Source organism: Elgaria multicarinata, chromosome 1, assembly GCF_023053635.1.
Source record: "Elgaria multicarinata webbii isolate HBS135686 ecotype San Diego chromosome 1, rElgMul1.1.pri, whole genome shotgun sequence".
Lineage (NCBI taxonomy): Eukaryota > Metazoa > Chordata > Lepidosauria > Squamata > Anguidae > Elgaria > Elgaria multicarinata.
Window position 1 is genome coordinate 40,828,444 of NC_086171.1, and position 24,892 is coordinate 40,853,335.

General features: G+C 45.2%; 1 protein-coding gene across 1 annotated transcript in view; it reads right to left on the reverse strand.

Annotated features, from left to right (window-relative positions):
• The window catches only part of DLEC1 (DLEC1 cilia and flagella associated protein), a 57,989-nt gene that overhangs the window by 25,414 nt on the left and 7,683 nt on the right, over nucleotides 1–24,892 (reverse strand). Inside the window, exons 6-24 of the mRNA XM_063126515.1 lie at nucleotides 24,392–24,615; nucleotides 23,250–23,331; nucleotides 22,862–22,949; nucleotides 18,175–18,348; nucleotides 16,641–16,777; nucleotides 16,412–16,504; nucleotides 15,157–15,247; nucleotides 14,169–14,331; nucleotides 12,680–12,872; nucleotides 12,416–12,474; nucleotides 10,773–10,944; nucleotides 9,188–9,281; nucleotides 8,842–8,972; nucleotides 6,951–7,109; nucleotides 6,245–6,384; nucleotides 4,354–4,504; nucleotides 4,153–4,263; nucleotides 3,184–3,302; nucleotides 2,131–2,316 (exon numbers count right to left, since the gene is read on the reverse strand). Coding sequence (XP_062982585.1) covers nucleotides 2,131–2,316; nucleotides 3,184–3,302; nucleotides 4,153–4,263; nucleotides 4,354–4,504; nucleotides 6,245–6,384; nucleotides 6,951–7,109; nucleotides 8,842–8,972; nucleotides 9,188–9,281; nucleotides 10,773–10,944; nucleotides 12,416–12,474; nucleotides 12,680–12,872; nucleotides 14,169–14,331; nucleotides 15,157–15,247; nucleotides 16,412–16,504; nucleotides 16,641–16,777; nucleotides 18,175–18,348; nucleotides 22,862–22,949; nucleotides 23,250–23,331; nucleotides 24,392–24,615 — 2,567 coding nt within the window. The remainder of the gene's footprint in view (nucleotides 1–2,130; nucleotides 2,317–3,183; nucleotides 3,303–4,152; nucleotides 4,264–4,353; nucleotides 4,505–6,244; nucleotides 6,385–6,950; nucleotides 7,110–8,841; nucleotides 8,973–9,187; nucleotides 9,282–10,772; nucleotides 10,945–12,415; nucleotides 12,475–12,679; nucleotides 12,873–14,168; nucleotides 14,332–15,156; nucleotides 15,248–16,411; nucleotides 16,505–16,640; nucleotides 16,778–18,174; nucleotides 18,349–22,861; nucleotides 22,950–23,249; nucleotides 23,332–24,391; nucleotides 24,616–24,892) is intronic.

Here is a 24,892-nt window from a genome sequence, read left to right on the forward strand (position 1 = left end):
AGCTGAAAATTTCAATTCGCCTGGGTGGCCTTGGGCAGAAAGCTATCGTTTAGACCAGCCTTCCTCAACCTGGGGCGCTCCAGATCTGTTGGACTACAACTCCCAGAATGCCCCAGCCAGCTCTGCTGGCTGGGGCATTCTGGGAGATGCAGTCCAACACATCTGGAGCGCCCCGGGTTGAGGAAGGCTGGTTTAGACTGAATTCCTCCTCTTTAAAATGGGTATAATAGCAGCTTCCCTCAAAAAGTAATATGGCTCAATTAAGCAAGCCACAACCACAGCCTTCCAACACATCTGGAGGGCAACACCTTGTGGACTACAACTCCCATCATCCCCAGCCACCTCTCCCACTCGAGGTCTTCCTCCGCTGATCTGTGTGGCACTAGAGGCTGTGGAGCCTGAGCCTTTTGTAGCTATAACGTGTGTGGAGGGTTCTGGAGAGCGTGAAAGGGATATATATGCCTTTCTTTTCTCCTGAGTTATGCCTGTACAGTGCAAGGCAGTGATTCTGTTTTATATTGAAACAGAGACTGGATAGCCATCTATCAGGGACGTTTTAAACTGGATTCTTGCACTGAGCAGGGTCTTAGAGTGGATGGCCAATTCTATGATTCTATGAATACCCAGTATAACCTGAAAGGGGCCTGAATTGCCCAATTCCTGCTACTTTTCCTCCCTCCCAACAACCTCCAGTTTCCTTTTTTCCTTCTTCACTCAACTGACATATCAACATTCTCTACATCCTGGAAGCTCGCAAGTCCTAGAGCTCCATCACACCAGCGATTTATTGCACACTCGCCATGCCCGGTTTGCGGTTTTGCAGCCGTGACGTCGTCCCTGTCCTGCACTCATTTCGCCTCTTCCCCTCCATTTTTCGTTCCTTTTTGGAGTGGGGAATGTCTGGATTATTTTCCCCAAGCGACTTTAATGTGCCCTTAAGCCTCCGTGTAGTGCTGCCCCTTGGGGTGCGTGTGCTTTGAACGGAGTCTTACTGCTCCAGCCCCACCCTCCTTGCCTGCAGCTCCCTCAGTTTTAAAGATAAAGAAATGAAACTTGGGACTCTGAGAGCTCTTAAGGAGAGCTTTCAGTGTGCCAAATTTGAAATAGATCAGTTCATCCCTTGATTCTTTAGGAATTTTTTAATTCCCCCCACCCCAAACCCTTTTCCTGATAGTCCACCAATGCAAAAGTCCACCTGTTTGCATTTGCGAAGGATCTATTTTCCTTTACTTTGATCATGTGAAGCTGTGCATCTCCAGTTCATAAAACAGATCTGCTGGTTCAAGATTAATCCCATCGATTTCAACTGCATTTACATCCAAGTCATAACAAAATCCGATGCATGCTTATCTTTGAGTAAACCCCATTGAACAGAGAGAGACTTACTTCTGAGTAAACTCACTTCTGTGATCACTCAGAAGCTTTTTTTTTAAAGTTTAAAGCCTAAAACAGCAAACTGGAAAGAAGTGCTCTGCAACCCTACGCTTACTTCTAAAGTCTTACATCTGTTAACACTCACCCCACCCCACCCCATAAACCTTTTCCAAGCCAAGGGGCAGTAACAGCTCGACCCAGGCGCTCCCTCCAGCTTCCTACAAAAAGCCTCCCTTCCTTGGAGTTTGTTTGATATGATCTTAGGGGGAAGTATAAAGTGTGCGTTTCTACCGTAATTGCACAGTTACAATAGAATACTATTGTATTCACACAGAAATAGAGAAATGTTTTTAATAAATAAAAAATTAACTGCAGGGGAAAAGAGGGGGCGGGGCGGAAGATTTAGTCGGTGAAAAGGTACATGAGCTGAAAGAGCGCAACAACGCACAGACGTGAAAGTCAACAGCGCTCGAATCGCTAAGGAAACGGAGGGGGAAACGGCGGGCGAAAACCGGATAATTAAAAAAGGAGGTGTGACGGAGCTCCCAGTCAGGACATTTTGGGTGTGTGTATTTTTTTAAAAAAAGATTTCTTTTAATTTAAAAACTTATATACTTCTGCTTAACAAGGGAGCCCTCCATAGAAACCACTGCCTTATTTTTGGGTGCCCCCATTTTGCTTCCAAAGACTTCACTATGAGCATGGGCTGCTTGTTCGTACTTTTGAACAGGGCTAAATCAAAGAAACCAGACTTACGCATCTGAACCCTGCTCACATGAGGGCGTCGGGCAGCTGAAATAGTCCACCTCTATTGTGAAGAGAGCAGCTAGTTCAGAATGGTTGGTGATTATCACCTGACGCTTCATCACGCTCTTCAATGGCACTTCAGAGCCAAAGTCTAGTTTTAGGTCTTGAGAACGCTCTGGCTTTTCTTCCTCATCGCTGGAGAGAAACGACAACAGAAGATAAACGGTCTTCCTGCTTCACCAGAGAGATGTTTCACAGGCAGATCGATGAGAAAGGGAAGCGAACTTGAAAACAAACACAAGTAGGCAGACGGTCTATGGGCTGCCACATCCTTTTAGTGGGCACGTAAGAAGCTTCTCTACATTCCAGCCAATATGATCCCAAATGAGTGTCAATTTGGCTGAATCTGAGCGCATCAGCAGACCGGGGGCGGGGGGGAGAATCGTGTTTCCTTACCGTCACCATGGCCTCTTGCTGCACAATTTATTTATTTATTTATTACATTTATATCTCGCCTTTTTCCACCAATGAACCCAAGGCGACGTACATAATCCTCCTCCTCTCCATGTTATCCTCACAACAACAACCCTGTGAGGCAGGTTGGGCTGAGAGTCTGTGACTGGCCCAAAGTCACCTAGTAGGTTTCCATGGCCGAGTGGGGACTAGAACCCAGATCTCGCGACTCCCAGTCCAACAACTTAGCCACTACACCACACTGGCACCACAATAGTAACGATTTCTTTACATGGGGAAAGGAAGAGGAAGCAGCAATGAGCGCATGGCCCGTTCAGGGGGCGTTTTCATTGCGCTGCTTTTCCTGCACACAGCAGGAAATGGCGGCAAGTTTCGCTTTAAAACAAGAAGTCGGATTTACCGGGCCCTATTTTGTCGTGGAAAAAAGTCCAGGAGGGGTGGTAGATGCGCAAGAGGTGGATGTCGTTGTCAAAAGGACACGTGAAAAACCACAAGTGGGCAGTAAACAAGCGTGCGATGAAACGCTCATCTGATGATGCCCTGAATTGATATAAGCTCTGGTCATGATGAATGATTACCTTCCTTTACCTGTCAAAGGGTATAGAGTATGTGATACGCAGTCCCTTTACTTCCCCGGAAATAGCCAGAAAGAGTGGGTCCAACATATCTTCAATGCTGCAACACAGGGCAAGGTCACTCAGCTTGTCCTAACAGAAAAAAGAAAAGAAAAAAGAATTCAATAGGCCTCTTTGTAAGAACACAAGGAGGAAAGCGGTATCAGCAAGACGTGTGTTTGCTGAGCACGAACAAATTGTGTTGACGCATGACATAGGTGTGTGGTGGTGGTGGGAATAAGAGCATGGGAAGAGCTGTGATGGATCAGACCAAAGGTTTATCTAGTCTAGCACCCTGATTCCCAAAGCGGCTAACCAGATAGCTATGGGGAGTCCATGAGCAGAACATAAGCACAGCTACTCTTTCCAGCTGATGCTACGAACTGGAATACGATGGTGTCCCCAGGAGAAGAAATGGGGGAGGGGGCAATTTTCCCCCGGGGTGGTGGTGGTGGGGGAAACCATCCATGCAAACAAAGAAACTGCATTTGGAAGCAATTTCATCACAAAGATCATTGTGAACTGCCCAGTGAACTTTGGCTACTGAGCAGTACAGAAATGTCAAAAAATAAATAAGACTGGTTTTTATTTATGCATTTATTATTCAAACTGTTTCTATCCAGCTCTTTCATTGCATTTGCAACCCTCAGTGCAGCTGAGAAGACTTTAAACAAAAACAAACTCCTTTATAGCTTCGATCCAGACTTAATCATACTTAAAGTAGACCCACTGAAATCAATGGGGCTTGAGGTAGCCATGACGTCGCTGTCTGAATCCAGCCCAATAAAACCCATCAAAAATTTATCAAACCAAAATAAATAGCAGCATAAAGTGAGATGGGAGCAGCAGAGAAAAGCAATCTGAAAAATAAGGTGAGCCACCGATCACAACTGCTCATGTTCTCTGCACTTTTGAGTACCAAGAATTTCCCAAAGAAACTGACCTTCGTGTTCGTCATTATCACCACACGCAAATCCTTCTTCTCATTTGGACCCAAAAGGCCACTTTCTGGAGAGATGCTCAGCACACAGGAAGAGGCCTGCCTTCCAAGGAGCTGCCAGAGAAAGCAGGAGGGCCAGTCAATTGACGGGAACCAACAGGGCTTTTTGACTAGCCGGAAGTACAGAAGTTACTGTCCACTGACCTCCCCCCATTCGAAGCGAGTTGGGAGCAGCGTCTGGTTGAATAGCTGGACGGTTGCTTCTGCCGGGATTCCAACGGAGAGGTCAAAATGCAAATGGCTGGAGATCAGGCACACGTGGGGGGTCTGAACTTCCACAAAAACAGGGATGTGACTGAACGGGAGAGAGAGAGAGAGAGAGAGAGAGAGAGAGGCGGGTGTTCGGTCATCGTTACTGAGAGCAAGTGGGCCTTCGCTAAAACACCGAGTTCAGATCAGGGCCTGAAATTCAGCCCTCCTTCCCGCCTCCCGCCGTTTCTGTCCCCTTAAGCGGGCCAGATCGCAAGGCTGCAACGGTGGGAGAACCGTGCCTGGCATAACAGGCACAAAAGCCCGGCGGAGAGCATGCAGCCGTTTCTGTCTGTAAGCTTCGCGTGAGGCTGGGCATCAGCCCACAACCCTCAGAGCCCTCTTTGCATCCAATCAGCATCCCCATGGCTTCCTTGCCTTTCAGCCACCTGACAACTCCATCCTACTTCTTTTCCACCCTCCCAACCCTCTGCCACTTTCCCCAGCCCTCCAGTCTCCTTCCCCACCAATAGCACACGATCTCTCCCATGGCCGAGCCCCATTTTCCCAAAGCTACCTCTCTCCCTTGCCCCTCCTTTCAGGGCATCACCAGCATTCAAATAGAGGCTCCCAGAAACGGCGGTGGCCCGGTTTGGATGCTCAAGAAGGACTGACGTCAGCAGGGCCCTCTTGGCCCCACTACTGCTGCCTGCCCCTTCCCCTGTCCCCAACGGGCCAGGAACTTACCTAGGGGCACAGGAAGGAGGAAGCCAGCGCAGTCCACACCCTAAGCTCGGGTGGAGTGTCTTCTCCCACCAGGGACGTCTGTAGGATTCTCAATCCCAGAATCCCTGGCGGGAAACTGACGTGGTGTGGGTTATTTCCACCAAGGAAAAGGCCCTCTGATGCCAGGTTTCCCGCTGAGAATTTTGGGACGGGTCACTCGCATCCCCTTTCCCAGCAGACATGGTTCCATTTGGACCTGCCGCCTCCCCTTGTCCTGATCCAAGGAAAGTAACTCAACCTTTGGGCCAGGAGAAAGGGGAGGTGGGGATGGAGGGTACATCGGGAGCAACGTTTGAGCTTCCGTGAATCAAACATGCACAAAAAGCTTGAGTTTTCGTGACGGTTTGATTATGTATTTATTCGAAGCATTTATATCCCACTCTTCAGTAAGAAGACTCCCAGAGCAGCTTACAACACTTAGCAATCCCATGACAATGTTTGCAAAGGCTTGTAACTTCTGGTACAAGCGACAAGATGCTTGTGCATCTCTGCTCTCCATTCATCTGTTATCTGCTGCCCTTCTTTTCCTCCGTCTACCCTTTGATTCCATTTGGGCTTAACAATTCACTATCTAGCCTGCTCGCCTTTTCAGCCCCTCTGCCTCCGAGTTTCCTGTCCCTTTGATTCCCTTCCACTTGGGGGCTCCTTCCCAGTCCTGATCCTTCGAAGATCGATCCTTCCGCTCTGACTGGCTGACCTGTCCCCTTCCTGATAGAAGTTGGGCTTTTTGCAAATGCTGTTGACACTTGAATGTGGAAAGTTTCTGAATATGTCATGACGTCACAGCAGCTCGGCCAATCACGACAGAGGCATCGCCCCACAAAATCAGAGCACCTCGCAGCCCAAATAGCTGTAATTTCTATGCTTAGTGTTTCCAGGAGCATGTTGATTGGCTCATAACTTGGGCAGCATGAACGTGCTTGGCCAGAGTGAAAGGTAATTTACAGTGCTTTAAAGGTAGCCTATGTCTCTACATTCTCTGGGCAGTGTCAAAGCATACAAGCAATCCATATAAAAGCATCAGTACCAGAAAGGTTTCTATCCAATTTCGGGTCCTCACCTCCCAACGCCGTTTTCCACTTCCATCTCTAACACGGTCTGGAGTCGTTGACACACGTATGACGTAAACAAAACCGAGACGCAGCATTTGCCAAGAGGATACAATTCTCCACTAGGAGGCTGAACTCTGAATGGAGAGGCCTGAAAGGAGAAAACCGAGAGCAGATGTACTTCACTGAATGGAGGTCTGGCCTCAACAAGTCAGGGCCAGCCCTACCATTTGTCAGAGTAAAGCAGTTGCCTCAGGCGGCAGATGCTGGGAGGTGGCAGCAAGGAGTTAGAGGAGAGTCTGTGGGCCCTATGTTAAGCTGAAGCCTTCAGAGGCAGTGTGGGATACTGTCCCATTATCAGTGTTGAAGACAGATCCATCTGCCATTCTAGATGGCTTTTTTAGATGGAATGGGAGGGGACTGCCACCGTCAAGAGTCTCTCATTCAATTCCCTGCTCAACCGTAGACTGAGGTCATGGCTAGTCCAGGCCTATATCCTGGGATCGTCCCGGGATCATCCCTGTGCATCCAAATGACACCCAGGGGATCCTGGGAGCAGGCAGGGACGACCCCTCCGTTTGCCTGGGATAATCTTTAGGTCTAGCTAAGGCCTCAGAGCGTCTTTGGAGACGGCACTGCAAGGAGAACCTCCAGGTTGTAACCTTGCAAGGAACCCTGTCATCTGGTCAAACAGAAGAGGCTCTTAGGACAACATACCTCTTCACCCCTCTCAGCTACACAAGCAGGACTCTCCTGCACTTTCCATCTTCCCGGTAGCTGACTTAGGTTTTCGATCACTAAAGTGCACAACACCTTTTGTCCCAGTTTAATCAGGCCCAAATCGAGTGATGGCACATCGATGGAAAGAACAGGGCCCTAGGAAAAGCGAATAAAAGAAATTGGCCCATTATGTAAAGTGCCTCCTCGATGGCATCCAAGAGCTAAGGTTTTGCCTACCTGCATTTATTTCCAACACAGCACCACATGAAATACTGGCACGGAGGCTCTGGAATTCTTCTAGAGGGCAGACAGGCCAAGTGATTTGCTTCAAGCATTAGGAGAGGAGCCATACCTCTAGCTTAGAGGAGGCGATTTGCATGCAGCTCATTCCCAGCAATCCCCAGTTAAAAGGATAGCAGGGCTACCGAATCAATATTGTAAGCTGCTTGGTAAAGGGTTTTTGCTTTGGAAAGTGGGGTATAAGTACCTAAATGAATAAATACAGCTGGGGGGGGGGACACTGCAGGGGAGCGGGCCCTGGAACTGACATGAGCCGCTCCCAAAATCTCTCTGCCACAACCAGGAACCTAGAGATCACTGTAGGGGCTTCAACATACCAGGCTAAATTCCTGCACCCTTACCGAGGCTTCTGCTTCTGGATTCTTTGCGGGATTAAGATCGGCTCCTTTACACAGACATGGGCTTTTGAATCGAGGATGCCCTTTCTCAGTAAATTCTTTATGCTTCCTATATGTTTTATTATACAGCCACTAGATGGTGCTGCCGACATATCAGACTAACCTTGCTTATCGGGTTATCTCCGATCTTTATGAAAGCGGGATAAAGGGAGAAAAGTGCGGTAGACGTCCTGGAGGTTGACTACATCGTGTAAAGGACCCACAAACTTCCATAAGTGATCAATCACAAGAGTACAATAAATCACATGTGAAGAAATGCTCTAGGTCCCTCAGTGATTGCTATGAGGCCTCCAGCACCTAAGGGGTGGTGATACTGCTGCCCTCCTGGAACACAGGAAGCTCCCTTACGCAGAGTCAGACCACTGGTCCATTGCCTACAACGACTAGCAGCAGTTTTCCAGAGTTTCATACGGATGTTTTTCCAGTCCTACCTGGAGCAGTTGAGACTTGAACCTGGGACCTTCTGAATGCAAAGCATGTTCTCTACCACTGAGCTACAGCCCCTTCTTAGCATGCCTGAGATCTGGGAGCATGCACAGAGTGCTACGCTTCTCTACACTACATCTCTCTGCACAGACCGTACGCTGTACTTGTGGTTTTAATTTTTGTGAACTGCCCAGGGAGATCTAAGCTATTGGGCAGGATAGAAATATAATAAATAAATACTCAAGAGTGGAGTGCGGGATCCATTTCCAGTGCTGCAATCTATTCTGGAGTTTTTGTGGAGGGGAATGGATACATTCTTTGTTCCTACCAACTTGTTTCAAAGCAAAACTGAATCCTTCCACTCATACCAGGGACCATCAGAGCCTGCTTCAGTTGGACCCCCCCCCAGGGCTAACATCTTCACCTTGTGAGGAAGAAGGAGCTGTTTGTTTGCCCCTCCATTGGGAGATGAGAGGACGGAGCAGGGCCTTCCCACCAGCCTAAACAGTCTCCTTAATTTCTTTTTATTTTCTCCCTCTTCCCTCCCCATCCACTGTTCCTTGTGTGCCATGTCTTTTTTTAGAATGTAAGCCTGAGGGTAGGGACTGTCTACTTTATTGATACATTGTAAGCCGCTCCGAGAGCCTTTTGGCTGAGGTGTGGGATAAAAATACTTTAAATAAATAAATAAATAAAATAAATACCATGAACAAATGATTTCACTCAGTATAAGGAGGCATTTTCATAAGTTTAGATGTTCCCACCTTAAAGCCGGCTTCCACATGCAATACCACTGGCTCTGCAGAGTGAGTGATTTGACACTGCACATCGTGACAGGAACGTCCAGGTTTCCCTCCGGTGATAATGAACTCAAACTCACAGCATCCATTTGCCGCTGGAGAAGACAAATCTGTTACTTCTATCCGAAAAACGGAAGGTCTTTCTTTTCCTTTTTTTATAAAGCCCAAACATTTCCCCAAGCTCAACAACCGTCACCCCAAAACACACGCTTGGCCTCACTCTACATCTACCCATTTTCTCTTATCGCGGTGGCCCACGATTCGTGCAACGTTTGTGCATGTCAGATGCCGTAGACGAAAAAAGCTTCACCTAACTTTCCGGTACAAGGCTCGACTTCAACTATGTCGCATTCGCTGATTTTCCCCCAAGAAAATGTGACTGGGGATTTGCTGTTATTATACATCTGAAAAATAAAAAAAATAAATGAAGGGACAATCAATACCACTATGTATGACAGAAGGCCCCGTTTCCAGATTACTGAAGGGACCCAAAATATGTGCTTCGGGAAGATATATATCAGCCTTCCTCAACCTGGGGCGCTCCAGATGTGTTGGACTCCATCTCCCAGAATGCCCCAGCCAGAGCTGGCTGGGGCATTCTGGGAGTTGTAGTCCAACACATCTGGAGCGCCCCAGGTTGAGGAAGGCTGATATACAGAATCGTAGACTAGGGGAAATTAAAGGACAGCAAGCCTGCTTGAATTGGGCAGGGAGCTCAACCGGCCTTGAGTTTGCTGATGATTACACCTGTCAAAAGCATGGCAAAGGCAGGGGAAAATGGAGAGAAAATAGAACAAGCCCTCTCCTTAAGGTATACCTGTGTCCCCCATTCACAGCCAAACCTTCCACTACAGCAAGGAAGAATCCCAGTCTTCCCTTGCTCCACTCCAGATGTTCAGGTCCTCTCAAGGTCCTCCTTTCTACATCTGATGAAACAATCCCGCCACACACACCGTGCTTCTCCAACCAGAGGTGGTGCTTGTCACCGTCTGTCTTCTCCATATTCTTCCAGCTAAGACGAGACTGGACGTGTTTAGGGTGGGACGGCCGTAGGCATTTAGCAATATGTAATTAGCCCGGGTTTGTTTTTGTATGTTTTTGTGGTTTTAAATTGTATGTTTTTGTGATCTTAAATTTTTGAATATTGTTTTTAAGTGCTTTTATCCTAAGTAAACCGCCCAGAGAGCCTCGGCTATGGGGCAGTATACAAATGTAAATAATAATAATAATATTAATAATAATAATAATAAATTTGGCTAAGGAGTTCTCTGGAGTGGTAGATTCACAGAGGAGGCAAAGATGGTTTGTTACTCCCCCTATACCCCACTCCCTGAGCTGTACAAAAGGATCTTTCCTGCCAGGCCCAAGCTCTTCAGGAGGAGAAAATGGACGGATACATCACCTTGCTTGTGGATGCCTGGACCATTCTATTGGCAAGTAACCTTGCAGCTGGACAACCATCTGTCAGGGATGCTTGGAGGTGGATTCCTGCATTGAGCAGGGGGTTGGACTCGATGGCCTTGTAGGCCCCTTCCAACTCTGCTATTCTATGATTCTATGCCACTCACACTAGAACAGCTTTCCCCAACCTGGTGCCCTCCAAATGTGTTGAGCCACAAACTCCCAGCATGCCCCAGTCAGCAGGCAGGGCTGTCTGGGGCATGCTGGGAGTTGTGGTCCAACATGCTCCGGTTATGTTCTTTGATGTCCATGAGGATGATGGAAGAAACTGAAGAGCTTGGACTACTATCAAGTTTTCTTCCTGAGCACGAGCACTCGAAACATGACCTTCAGGATGATGCAACAGAATGATTCCATACGTGGGAAACCTACAAATGGACAGAATACGCACAGTCCCCAAGCAGCACTAATGGCAGAGGCAGAAGTAAATGTACCTTAAACGTCCTCCTAATATTTACACCAATGTAGTTTTCTCCTGGGATGATAATGGCATATGGTTCTAGAAGGAGCAGAAATGGTTCCGCCTGTCCTTTAATATCGATCTCCAGGGCAATCACATCCTCTTGTTGGCTTTCGATATATTCATACTGCTCCAGTTTTTGAAGGCTGCAGGAGGAACATGATTAAAATTGCTCTGTTATGCAAACTTAACCTAAGACAGTTATCATATACGTGATTCTCCTCCAATAGGTCCCAATGTTATGTGGTTACAACAGCACATAATTGTGTCAGTAATCTGTGTCAGACACTTATTCAGATAAGGGATTCAAGTGTTGTCCTTCTTTTCTCTCCCACTTAGAGCCAAACTACGCGTTATGTTATGCACCCTTTTTCAAAAAGCATGCTTAAACTTGCCGCTTTGATTCTGAAGAAAAAGCAGATCAGGACTGAGCACCAGTTTCCTGCCAAAGCCCACACCCGCCCACTGCTGGCTGTTCCTGAAAGCGATGTTTGCGTTCAAAATAAAAGTGCCCACGTATGTGTAATCTGGCCCTTGTCTGCTTGCCTGCCCCTGCTTAAAAAGAGAGAAAAAAAGTCGAAGCAGAATGACTAGCAAATGCTATTTCAGGGATAGAAGGAAAGGCCTATGCAGAAGATATAGTAAGAACAGAGCCAAACCCGGAAGGGGGAGTTCAGCATGTCCCACTAGGGATATTCCAGGTTTTTCTCCTGGATTTTCAACTGCCCTTCAAAAAAAGTCTCTAAAGGGGGCAGAACTTCAGGCCTCTATACCAAATCTGGCCATTTAAGGGTCCCAAACCAGGCCTTCAGGGTTCCTTGGCTGTTGGGGTTTGTTTTACTTCAAAGCAGCTGCTAATTTAATTGCAACAGTTGCGCTGGTAGAGGAATTTAATCAAATTCCCCACCCTCCAGCCCCCATATCTGCTATTAGCACAATTGGAGGAGACAGGGAGAAGACAGGTACAGCACATGCATATGTACGCACACGAAGTACAGCCCTTTGGCGCTAAAATCAGCTGTGCGCATCTGCCCACTGGAGGAAACTTTCTTCTCTAGGGACCAACGGAAGTTTTAAAATCTCTTCATTGGCTGCCAATTAGTTTCCAGGCAAAGTATAAAGTGTTGGTTGTCACCTTTAAAGCCCTACATGGTTTGGGTCCAGGCTACCTGCGGGATCGCCTTCTCCCGTACGATCCGCCCCGCACACTCAGGTCCTCTGGGAAGAATTTACTCCAGTCAACAAAAATAAGGCTGACAACTTGTACCCAGAGGACCTTTTCCTCTACCGCTCCCAGATTATGGAATGACCTGCCGGGAGAAATTCGTCAACTTAACAGTCTTCCGGATTTTAAGAAAGCTATAAAGACTGATCTCTTCCGGCAGGCCTACCCAGTTGAATTTTAAGATGCCTTTTTAATAAAGTGTTGCTTTTAATTATGTATTAGTTTTGAATGTTTTGATTATATGTATTTTATGGCGTTTGCATTTGTGTTGTACCCTGTCTCGATCCAGAGGGAGAGGCGGGTAAAAAATAAATATATTATTATTATTAAGTATACCAATAAAAGTGGTATAATTTAAATACATTTTTATATGCCCATCACATATCACTTACGGAGGAAGTTCTGGGATATCCTCTAGCACCATCTGAAGTACACTGTGATACTCCTTTAGCTGTAAAGAAAACAAAAACCCATAAAGCTAGTGAATAATGTATATAAAAGTAACTTCCTGATTAATTTCTTGCTTACATTAACAGTATTTACCCAAGGCTGTTGTAAATAAAAACCTCTGTCAGTTTAACCAGTTTATCTCTGTATAGTCCAAGAATTAAAAAAAGCTGGGCAGTACAATCTGTCAAGAACAAGCAAGCAAGTACCTTTTGGGGAAGGAAAGTGACAGTAAACGAGTGATCAGAGTGAGGATGCAGAGTTCCCATGGCAGGGGTGACAGACAACGCTGGCTCCGTCTCCAAGTTGTACTTTATCTTTCTGAAGTCCACTTTTCCTTCCAACGTTAATGACTGCAAATTAGGCTTCATGATCTGCCAGAAAAAAGGAAGCTCCACATGGCTGAACGAAGGGAAAAACGGGATACGTTCAATTCAATGTATGAAGACAGGATAAAAATATGAGAAAACTGTAATTCTAGGCAACCTTTCATTTAGACTCCCCCAAATAATGGACCTCAGCAAAAAAAAAAAAAGTGTTGTCATGTACTTTAATTTCTGGGGTTAGAGAACCAGAACAATCGGTGTCAAAGTAAACTGCACAACATGGTTCAGTTCACACGTGCTGTCCAGACCATGGTTTGGCCACTGGGATCATGTGTCAGTCTTTCACGTTCCACCTACATGCGCCAATTCCCTCCCTCCCATTCCAGTTTGTGCAAACCATAGGTTGCTTCCTAATGAAAAGCAGAACCCCACTTCAAATTGTCATTTTCCCAGTTCCGGTTTGCGGCTGGTGAAAACTAATCTGATTCAGATATAACAGCCTTCCCCGACCTGCGGCCAAAACAGAGCTGTTGGACTACAAGTTCGATCATCTGTGAATTCCCAGCTGACTGTGACCACCAACCAGGAAATGAAGGCTTTTGCTTTTCTTCTCCTCTAAACAGGTAAATATTCCCCCCTCTCTCTTTTTCTTTCGTTCTCCTGACCGCTATCTAAATCTACCTGTTCTGCTCCTTACACGGCCAGCCCTGTGCCACTGAAACTCGGCTTTTCCCTGTTGCACTTAGGCCTCCGTTTCCTGATCCTCCACTCCCAACTCCCTGCCTCCATCTTTTCTTGCTCTAGCACTATCACTATAAATACTTGGCTGGTCCAATATTAGGGCCGATATACTAATCGCTGCTTCCTTTCTGTAAACATCTGTGGTAAAAAATGATTCAAGAACGGAATCGCTGCTGGTGTTATTGAGCAGGGGGTTGGTCTCGATGGCCTTATAGGCCCTTTCCAACTCTACTATTCTATGATTCTATGATTATTGGGCTAATTTCCTCCACTGTGATCTAGTGTAGCATATAATCTGCCAATTGTGCCTGACCTGCCTCTCCCCAAGATCCTGGTATTTCCACGTCCGTTGAACATCCATGTGTGATCAAGGTCATGCAATAACATATTACATGCCCCATCTGGATGTACATAATAACACACAAAAGAATCAAGAAAAGGTAAGCACCCCATAATTTAGTTGAATTTAGAAATCAATGTGAAAAAGTTAGTCCTGACTAAATTTCAGCAGGAACTAGGTGTCACTAACTAAGTCTAGATCCAACTGCACACTGTTTGTGGCACAGCCTACCGGCTTCTGAACTAAATACGCTCCCTCCCTCTTGCTACACAGTACAAGCATCATACATACGTCATATTTCTTAGAACCAGAGTTTTTTCCGCCATCGAATAGGGATTCAAAGAATCGAAGCGTACAAGGTGTTGTGCTGTTACATCTGTCAGTTCACCAGGCAAAGGGCTGCTTTCTCCGCCAGTGACAGATAGAAGTTTCAAAGCTATCAGCTGTCCAAGCCCTGGGCAAAAATGAGCACAGACATCAGTTTGTCATCCCGTAGTACAGGGGTGCCGAACGTCTTTTAGACCGAGGGCCGCATTCCATTACGGGGGTCCTCTGTGGGGCCACATTCCAGTGATGGGCAGTTCCAAAGGCAAAAGGGGCGGGACAAAAAATACCAACAGATTTAAGCTTGAAGCTCTTATTGCCAGTAACGATGCCTTAGGGGAGGCATTCCAATCATTTAGAATGAGGCAACACTGCATGAAAGTTGGGGATACCATCAAAAGATAGGCAGTTTGGGGGAAAGGGGTGTGGCCATCAGTGGAAGCTCAGAGGGCTGAATTGGAACCCTCAAAGAGCCGGATTTGGCCCCCGGGCCTGAAGATCTACACCCCCTGCTGTATCAAAAGTATATGGCTGAGTTTGTGAATTTCGCAGAACTCCCTAAATGTACTGGGCTTACTTATGAAGCTTTCACCCCATGAAGTCTACCCTAACTGGAAACAGCTCTCCAAAGTCTCAGAGCAACCATCTGAGAAAGTGTTGGCATTCTCAGGGATGGAACCTTTCCACATTCAAAGCATGCGCTGCATTTAGCATGGGGCTTCGTTCGCTTGCATAGGTCCTCTGGGCAGAGGACTCCGGAGTGATCCATTTGCATACACAACTACCTCCACTCGTTGTGGGTTAAGGGGAAGGGTCTTGCCTGGGGTCCTCCCCACCCCCAAATCCTGACACGACACTCTTTTCAATTTAACAGTAAACTTGAAAAGATCGTAGAATAGTAGAGTTGGAAGGGGTCCATAAGGCCATTGAGTTCAATTCCCTGTTAGTGGCAAACCTGTCACAGTAATCTCGTTGATTTGGCAGTTGTCACAAACAATGATGTACGTCACTGATAGGACTTCAGGAAAAATGGGCACAAACACGACCTGAAAGAGATATTTCTACATCATGAAAACTGAAGTACTCACAGGCCCTAGCTACCAGTATAAGTACATTGGTATTGCACCATTTTAAACTTCAGCACAGCTTTCCCTAAGAATTATGGTTACTAAGAATTCTGTTAGAGACGTGACTGTAGATATCATCATACATCACTTTTCTCTTCAGATCATCTATCTTATTGAGCTTCTCTACATGAACAATTTATTGCATGCTCATGTTTGGCCACTCACGGAAGTTTGTGGGTCCTTTACATGACGCTATCAACCTCCAGGACGTCTCCAACACGTTCCCCCAGTAATCTCGCTTTGAAAAAGATCAGAGATAATGCACTATTTTAAATTATCATGGGATATTATGGGCCACTAGATGGCGATGTTTTGTTTAACTTTCTGGAGCATTGCCAAGAGGGGAAGTTTTCAATTACAAATCACATGGTCACCTTTGGTCGCAGCCTAAAGGAGGTGTAGTCAATGAGGAAAGACCCCCGAAGAAGAAAAAAATGGTAAGGGTGCAGTGTTTTTCCTTGCTCATAGTCCCTCATCTCCATCTGGACTCAAGTCTTCCACCATTCACACTCTAAAGTCCTGAACAGACATCCAAGAGTTTATTAAAGAAGCATGCTGATACAGTTTAAAGCAGCAGAGTGCAGTAAGGTTAAAGCAGAAGAGGGAACAGGTTTCATTTCCTTCTCCTGCATGGCCCTTTTCGTAAACAAAGTGAACTTCTGTCCTATTCCTGCTTTATAGCCATGTGGCAAGCCTGTGATTAATAAACATGTGCGCACATCTCTTTGAACCTAATGTGCATATGGAGTTTTTATATGAATACATTGAGTGAATTTGGTACCGAGGAGAATTCTGCTGGCATTCATGCCTGCCTTGTCATTTGCGAGGCCAAGGAGGGCCTGCTGTAAGTCCTCTTTTTATATTACATTTGTCTTCAACCCATACTGTGAAGACAAATTCACACCGCAAGTGAAGAACCCACTCTGACCTGTCTCCAAGTGTGTCACAGAACCTCAGTACCAGTATAAACATTTTCTCAAGTGAACAGTCTGTCTACTGAATCTTGCTTTAGATTTTCAAAAATGATGCATCTATTCCGTACATATATTTTTTGAAACACGTGCTACAGCACCGACAACTGACCTCAATTAGCATAGACTGACCCGGAGCTAGCTCAAAAACCGCAGGTCGGATCCCAAACGGCACTTGTTCCACATAACCAAAAGTAGCAACCGCCTTCACATAAGGAAAAGAGAAGGAATCACTGTAAGATTGTACAAAATCTGAGATGTACCCCAACATTCTAGCTCAATTGGGAGTGGGGAGGTTCCCCCTCCTCCACAGTCCTGTTCTACAATACTTGCTGCCTTACCCGGAAGTGAGGTGGTGGCCATGTCTTCTTCGGCATTATGCAAAACTTCCCAACGCTGGACCCTTCATTTTTGCACACGAATTCTGTAAATTTCACTCCGCCCACCAGGCAGGCTCCGCAATCCAAGACGCGAGGCACTGCAGTAAAACATTTTCTTTTTTAAAAAAAGGGTGGCTAAAATTCCCACACCGAATTAGAAGACTCCACTCTATTCACAGTGCTGACCAATGTGCCTGAAAGCAACAGACAGGGATGAAGTGTTCCTTCTAAAACAAAAAGAAGAAGAAAAGGCATGGCGTGAAACAATCTGGCATTGACACTCTTACTCTTACACACACACACACTCAGTGCCATGCACTGTAAGGCTTGAACTGCCAGCCTGGTCTACACATACAGCAGAGTGTGGTGAGAAAGAAGTGATAAAAGTTCTGAGGGATAGAAAAACTATAATACTTTTAAAAAACCAGTAACTTCAGCATATCAAATGAAACTGATCAGTGAAGGCACAGCTTAGTATATGCCACAGTGCCTCTCCAGTCCTCCAACATGAACGCTTATTATAAGAAAGACCCTAAATCAAATTTCCCCAACCTGGTGCCCTCCACGTGTATTGGATTACAACACCCAGCATTAGCCCTGCTGGCTGGGGATGATAAGAGCTGTAATCCAACACATCTGGGGGGGATCCGCACGTCGCTCCCAGAGCGCTTCTATGCGATCCCAGTGCACCCCGAAAACGATAGTCTGACTTCCCTGTAAAAGAAACGAGGAAGAGCCGTCCATGCCGCCGCCGCCACCGACGATGACGAGGAGAGTTCTCCCCCGGCGAGGAGAGCTCGGCAAAAGAAGGAGGGGTGAAGAGCGGAAGAAGCTCTCCACCCCTCCTTCTTTTGCCGAGCTCTCCTCGTCGTCGGCGGCGGCGGCGGCATGGACGGCTCTTCCTCGTTTCTTTTACAGGGAAGTCAGACTATCGTTTTCGGGGTGCAATGGGGTCGCATAGAAGCGCTCTGGGAGTGACGTGCGGATACCCCCCTGGAAGATGGCCAAGTTGGGATGAGACTCTCGGGCATTTGTGCAAATCCACTGTACCACAGCACCACCTAGTGGTTGTGTAATGAAACATACAGAAAGGCACAGAAAGAAACTTCCACCCAGGGGGTGGGGGGACACACACACCACATGTAAAGGAGCCAATCTTAATCCTGCAAAGAATCCAAAAGCAGAAGCCTCAGTTAAGAAGCAGGTTAGAAGCCTCATATAGAAAAGCCCATTGTCTTGTAGGTCTTGGAATAATCTGAAACCAACCGATGTATGAACCAGTCATGAAATACAAAACCCATTCCGGATTTGCAAAAGAGAGAGAGAAAGAGAGGTGTTTTCTTCCTCTCTCATAATAGTAGAATTCAGGGGGCATCCAATGAAACTGATTGGTAGATTTGGGACAGACAAAAGAAAGGACTTCTTCTTCACAAGAGCATTTTTAGTTTAACAAAAAGAAATAACTAATTACATAGATTGCTAACCGTCAACTCACACGTTAAGATGGGAGGTGGTCTTCTGCCTTGTAAAGGGACCAGGAGCGGATATGTCGCCTGTGACTCTACGAGTATGTAATCATCATAATCTGCTAGGTATTCAGGAATAAACTGGATTATGTAGTGGCAACTCATCCCAGGCGCAACAAGCCCTTTTTCACTTGGAAATTTTCCTTGAAAGGAAGGAAGCAAAGGTTTCTCTTTAAAACACGTATCACAGATGCCGCACACTGATTGTAAGGCCGTAGCAGGTTTTGCCCTGGTTACAGTCCACAGAGAGATACGAATGTTGGTATTAATATAAAAATAGTGCCACCAATGTGCAAGGCACTTTACAGAGTAAAGGACAACAGGCCTTACTCCCAGTAAGCTTCCAATCTAACTTCGGCACAAGTGAGACAACAGAAGCACGCGACTTCCTTGTTACAACAGCTTCACTGGCTACTGACATTTTTCTAAGCACAATTCAAAGTGCTGGTTGTGACTTTTAAAGCCATATTCGGACTGGGTCTCCCAAACCTTGAGTACTACTATCTAGCTAATAGGTTAAGACATGTTGTTGAAGCAATTATAGGGGATGGGGATTTGAAATGGATGGAGGAAAATACGCTAGGGAATATTGAGTTGAAATTGCAAAATGTGTTTTTTAAGCAAAAAGGGAAGGGTAAATGGCTTAATGATTTAGATAACCAATTTCTGAAGTTCCATTGGGAACTTTGGAATAATTATAAAAAGGAATTGTTTTCAAGTAATTCCCCCTTAACACCGGTGATAATGTTAAAGAAATTTCCTGAAAATTTAAAGAAGAGGTTAAGCAAAGTTTTAAAAGAAATAAATAAAATGAAATTAGGAGAGTGGTTAAGGGGGATGAATACAAGAGAGAGGTTGGAAGAAGTTTTGAGAGATTTGGAATTAACGTGGTTAAATTATTTTCAATTAGAACAATGGAGTAAAAATTGGGTAAGAGAAAATGGAGAATGTAAAGAGAGGACAAAATTTGAGGAATTAATTGAACAAAAAGAAATAGATAAGGGACAAAATATAGGGATAAAGGGGTTAGTGAGTCAAATATATAATATATTAGTTGAGAAAGGAGGGCTGGATAGTGCTGGGAAAATGGTTTGGGAGACTGATTTGAAGATACAAATAGGACAACAGAGGTGGGATGGACTATGGAGACAGAGAGTGTTGAGAAATATGTCAGTAAGAATAAAGGAGAATTACTATAAACTTGTATGGAGGTGGTATTTAACTCCGGTTAGATTAAATAAGATTAATAAACAGCTTTCAGCAGATTGTTGGAGGGGTTGTGGAGAAAAGGGAACGTATTTACATATGTGGTGGGATTGTATACATGTGCAAAAGTTATGGAAGATGGTGTTTTATGAGATTGAACAGATTGTGGGATTTAAAGTAGAAGTTACACCAAGGATTGCATTACTCTCACTGCATGATGATCTTAAATGTAATAAAGAAATGAAAGAATTGATAACGAACCTGCTAACAGCTGCGAGGTTGATAGTAACTAGAAATTGGAAAATTACAGGAGATTATTGTATTGAAGAATGGTATAAAGAAGTGTGGGACATTGCTATAAACGATAAATTGACATGTAATATAAAAATGAAAAGAGGCATAGTAAAAACGAATGATTTTGAGAGTATATGGAAAAAGTTCCTGGAGTTTGTATTTTCTAAAGGAAGGGGGGATCCACCAACAGATGAAACTATGAGTTTTTGGAAACAAGAATGAGATCCCGAGGTGGGGGGAGCACTGTTATGTTTATTATATTATGTTTAATAGGTTAACATCGAATATATGATAATAAGGTATTATAATGTCTTGTATTAAGTGATTTTGATTTGTGTTTGTACCTGAAAGACCGCCTTCTCCCCTACCTGCCCGGGTTTAAAGATTTTCAGGAGAGGCCCTTCTTTCAATATTACCACCTTCAGAGGTGTGTTTGGGGGTGAAGTAAGAGATTAGGGCCTTCTCGGTGGCCACTCCTAGAGTTTAGAACGCATTCCCAAGGGAGGCTAGGCTTGCTCCCTCTCTGCTGTGCATCCCCTGGCAGACCAAGGCGTTTTGATTCCAGCAGGCCTTTGGCATGTGAGCTGAGCAGCTGGGTTGGGGGCTGTTTTTAATTTATTCTGTTATTGTTGTGCTTTTGAACTGCATTTTAATGTAGTCGTTTTACTATTGTTTTAATCAAAGATTTTATTGTAAGATGTTCTAAATCCCTATGATTATAAGCCACCTTGCGTGCCATTTATGGGGTAGAAAAACAGAGTACAAATCAAATACGTAAGAAAGGGTGGGAAATGCAGTCAGGGGCAAACAGGAAAAAAATATGTGACAGTTTTAGTTAGGCTTGTTTAGGCTAGGTTACAGTAGGGCGTGGGGAATGAGACATGGTGCCATATAAATAAGGCTGCAATTCTACGCACACGTGCTAGACAGTAAGTCCATTGAAATCAGCGGGACTTGTTGGATCCTGGAATGGATCTGGTTTTACTTTATTCCATTGTTTTAGAAGTGCCTAGTGGCATGAAGAAATAAGAAGAAGTGTGTTTTCTAAATGTCAGGGCCACATTATTGGCTTGAGATGATTTTTCAATTAGTCAATTAGTGGCTGGGGTGACTGTACAGTTTTTGCCCTATATATGTAACTGTGTTTTTGTGCATTTTTGCTTCCCACCTCCATCTTTACCTCATCTGTAATGCTGCTGCTGTGTAACTAATATGATCGTTGTGAGTGTGCTTGTGATGCTGTAACTGAGTTATCCAACTGAAATCCTCTGCCAGTAAAGGCTTTGTTTTAACTTAAACAAAGTTAAAGTTAAACTTTGGGCACGGTAATGGACTGGATGAGGGCTAATAAACTGAAACTCAATCCAGACAAGACGGAGGTACTGTTAGCGGGTGGTTCTTCTGTCCGGCGAGGTGATGTTTGCCCTGTCCTGGACGGGGTTGCACTCCCCCTAAAGGATCGGGTCCGTAGTTTGGGGGTGCTCTTCGATCCAGAACTGTCACTTGAGGCACAGGTGAACTCAGTGGCAAAGAGCACCTTTTATCAGCTCAGGCTGATATACCAGCTGCGCCCTTATCTGGACAGAGATAGCTTAGCTACAGTTATCCATGCTCTGATAACCTCTCGTTTGGATTACTGCAATGCGTTATACGTGGGGCTGCCTTTGAAAACGGTCCGGAAACTTCAACTGGTGCAAAACAGGGCAGCAAGGTTATTAACAGGGACTGGCCGGCGAGATCACATTACGCCAGTCCTTTTACAACTTCATTGGCTGCCAGTCCAGGTCCGGGCCCAATTCAAAGTGCTGGTATTAACATTTAAAGCCCTAAACGGTTTGGGGCCAGGTTATCTGAAGGAACGCCTCCTCCCATATGTACCTACCCGGACCTTAAGATCATCTACAGGGGGCCTTCTCCGTGAGCCCCTGCCAAAGGAAGTGAGGCAGGTGGCTACTAGGAGGAGGGCTTTCTCCGCTGGGGCACCCCGGTTGTGGAACGAGCTCCCCAGAGAGGTCCGCTTGGCGCCTACACTGTACTGCTTTCGTCGCCAGCTGAAGACCTTTTTATTCACTCAGTATTTTAACACTTAATTTTAACTTAAATTTAAATTTTACTGTTTTAACTCTGTATTTTAATCGTATATCAACTTTGCTGTGTGGTTTTATCCTGGTTGCGCTTTTTATACTGTATTTCGTAATTGTGTTTTAAACTGTTGGGTGTTTTACTGTGGTTTTAATTTTTGTGAACCGCCCAGAGAGCTTCGGCTATTGGGCGGTATAAAAATGTAATAAATAAATAAATAAAATAAATAAATAAACAAAGAATCCTGAGCCTTATTTGTGTCTTTGCTGTATTCCTGCTGAGAGACGCTGCTAACTCTGCTTATCTCGGAAGAGAGTTTAACTTCCAACAGGACTTACTTCCAAGTAAGCACGTATAGGATTGTACTATAAAATAAAAGTTTGTGGAAATCTTAAATATTCCGTTTAGATTAGATCCTTCACGTGTGTAGCCCGATCGTACTCATGTTTATCCAGAAATATGCCCCGCTGAGTTCAGTGGGTTTTCTCCCATAGGGCTGCAGCTTAAGGTTACAATTCCATCATAAGAGGATTCTAGGAATGTGGGCCAGCTGTCAACCAGCCACCGGCGTAGCTTCTACTGAGTTTACAAAGTATGGGTTTACAAATTACATTCATGAAGAAGTTGAGGGGTTGGATCCAGGTTTACATAGGATCAACTACCCTGACGGAAGTGGACTTCTCCAAACCCTCTTTCCCACGGCATCCCCTCCAGCCCCCTGAAAATGCTAGAGAGTCAGGAGGCCCTGCTGAATGAGGGGAGCTGTGGTTCTGGAGGACAAGGGGGGATCCTCCCAAATTGGGTGGGGACACTCTGGGAGTAGAGCCCTTCCTCTCATGGAAGGTCCCTTTTTCTCTTGCGAAAGGCAGATCCTGGATCCAACCCAAAATATGAAAAACAGCTGTACGGCCCTCTGAGTTTGGCTCATGATACATTTGCAATGCTCAAAAAAGTGTCTTTCTCCTGCTCTTTCACGCTAGTGTAAAGCAAATATTTACCCATCTGGAGGCATTTCAGAAATTCCACTTTCTGCGGAAAAATCAGTGCACGTCACTGAACCCAGCGGGAACTCACCCAACCCAATGGAAAAGGCTGACGTAGTCGGAGGAATTATTCTGACACACTGAGAAGTTGAAGTCATATTCTGTAACTCTACAGTCATCTACGGTTAAAAAACACACATGGCAATAAGTAACTTCTGTAAAGCAGTTTTAGCTATTGAAAACGAGAGTAGTATTATTTCACACAATCTGCCTCGGAGAGTGTACTTGAGCAGGGGAAGCGAGCATTATTCAGTAATAAGCAAAAAGCGACATTTTATTAAGTGTTTGAGAGATCTACATGAACAGCTTTTATTTCTGAGGCTGAAACGTACAGGAGTGGCGGACGTGCAGAGCCTTCTGAGGCAAGGAAATAATGAGAAATATGATAAATCTTCCCTTGTGCAGCAAAATGCTCTTACCTCATAAACCTGGCCAACTTCATAATAAGAAAACACAACCGCAGGCGGATTCGCTAGAAAAATAGGCACAGACTCGGAATTGCTGAAATGAAAGGAGAGAATTACAGCAACACAAGAGCGGGGGTTATGGCCCCCATAAAGAAGATAACATGGAATGGGCTGAACACTGCTATTGAGCTTTATCCACAGAACTCCCAGTTACAAAAGATCAAAATTGATGGGCTTTTTTTTTTTTTACTGCGTTCTTTGGATTTTGGAGGCTCTAAATAGTACAGGCCATGTCTCCATTCTACCCTTGTTCTTGAAATTTTGACCTATCTCGTTTCTGAGCATAGACGCCGCTAGATGCTTGATGATCCTGCCATTGTATCATGCGCAGGTGCCTTCACTGCAGCGGGCCTTCAAATGTGGGAATTGTTCCCTCCGTCTGCGTAGTTGGTGCCAAAAACCGCAACTCTAACTCCCCGCTCCCTCTCTGCAACACAGGGACCTAGTCGGCATGTAATGGCAGCAATTCGTGGTTTAATGAATTAACCCAGGATTTGCCACAGTGCATGCCAGGCATGCTCTGAGGCCATTGTGAATATTCATCCCCTGCTCTGGCTGACTGGGGGTTGCTATGTGACATCTGAAGCCAGATTCTGGCTGGACATCAGGAAAAACTTCCTGACTGTTAGAGCAGTACGACAATGGAACCAGTTACCTTGGGAGGTCATGGGCTCTCCCACACTAGAGGCCTTCAAGAGGCAGCTGGACAACCACCTGTCAGGGATGCTTTAAGGTGGATTTCTGCATTGAGCAGGGGGTTGGACTTGATGGCCTTATGGTCACCTTCCAACTCTACTATTCTATGATTCTGGACACTATAGACTAATTGTGGGTTAACAACCCACAGTTAACCCGCAAGTTAATTGTGGGTTAAACAATATTCAAAAAGACTGCTTAACACCATGACATGCAAACAGCCCCATAGTGCTGCATTGCTGGAAGAGTGTAAGGATTGTTGAGAAAATATAGGCAGTGTCCTTGAATACACGAAAGAGCTATTAAATGCTAAGCATCAATGCTGTTACTGAGAATGCCTGTGCTAGAAAAACTGTTCTCTGATGTTTATTTTATGTTAGAAAGAACTGTGCAGCTACCTTTCCACCTCAGTCTTTTTTCTTCCAGCTACCATTCGCTCAACCTTCTTTTGGGGCAAAATCAAAGACCTGCCTCCACGAAGTGAGTTAGGAGGGAAAAAACGAGGGTTTTTCAGGAAGTTGTGGCGGTCCTCAAGCCGCTGGAGATAAGCGCGGTCTTTTTGTCTTTCGGCTCTGGACATGTCGTTTTTCCAGGCTGATTTTCTTAAGGGCCTAGATTTCTTCTGACAGAGAAGATGTTGAAAGGAGAAACCTCCTGTCAGTAACAGTTTTATAAAGGGCTCCTTCGCAATCGTTAAGGCTGATCGCACAGGCTTTAAAAAGTTCTCATCTCGTTTTACCCAGAAATCAGAACATCTACAATTGTGACACATATTTGAAATCTGTTTTTAAGAGTGAAATGTGGCGTCCTTTTTCATAAAGGTGGGAAGCTCCATTTCTGCTTCAAAATAAATACCCCATAAAACAAGTATACAGCACCTATGAAGACCAAGAAAAACA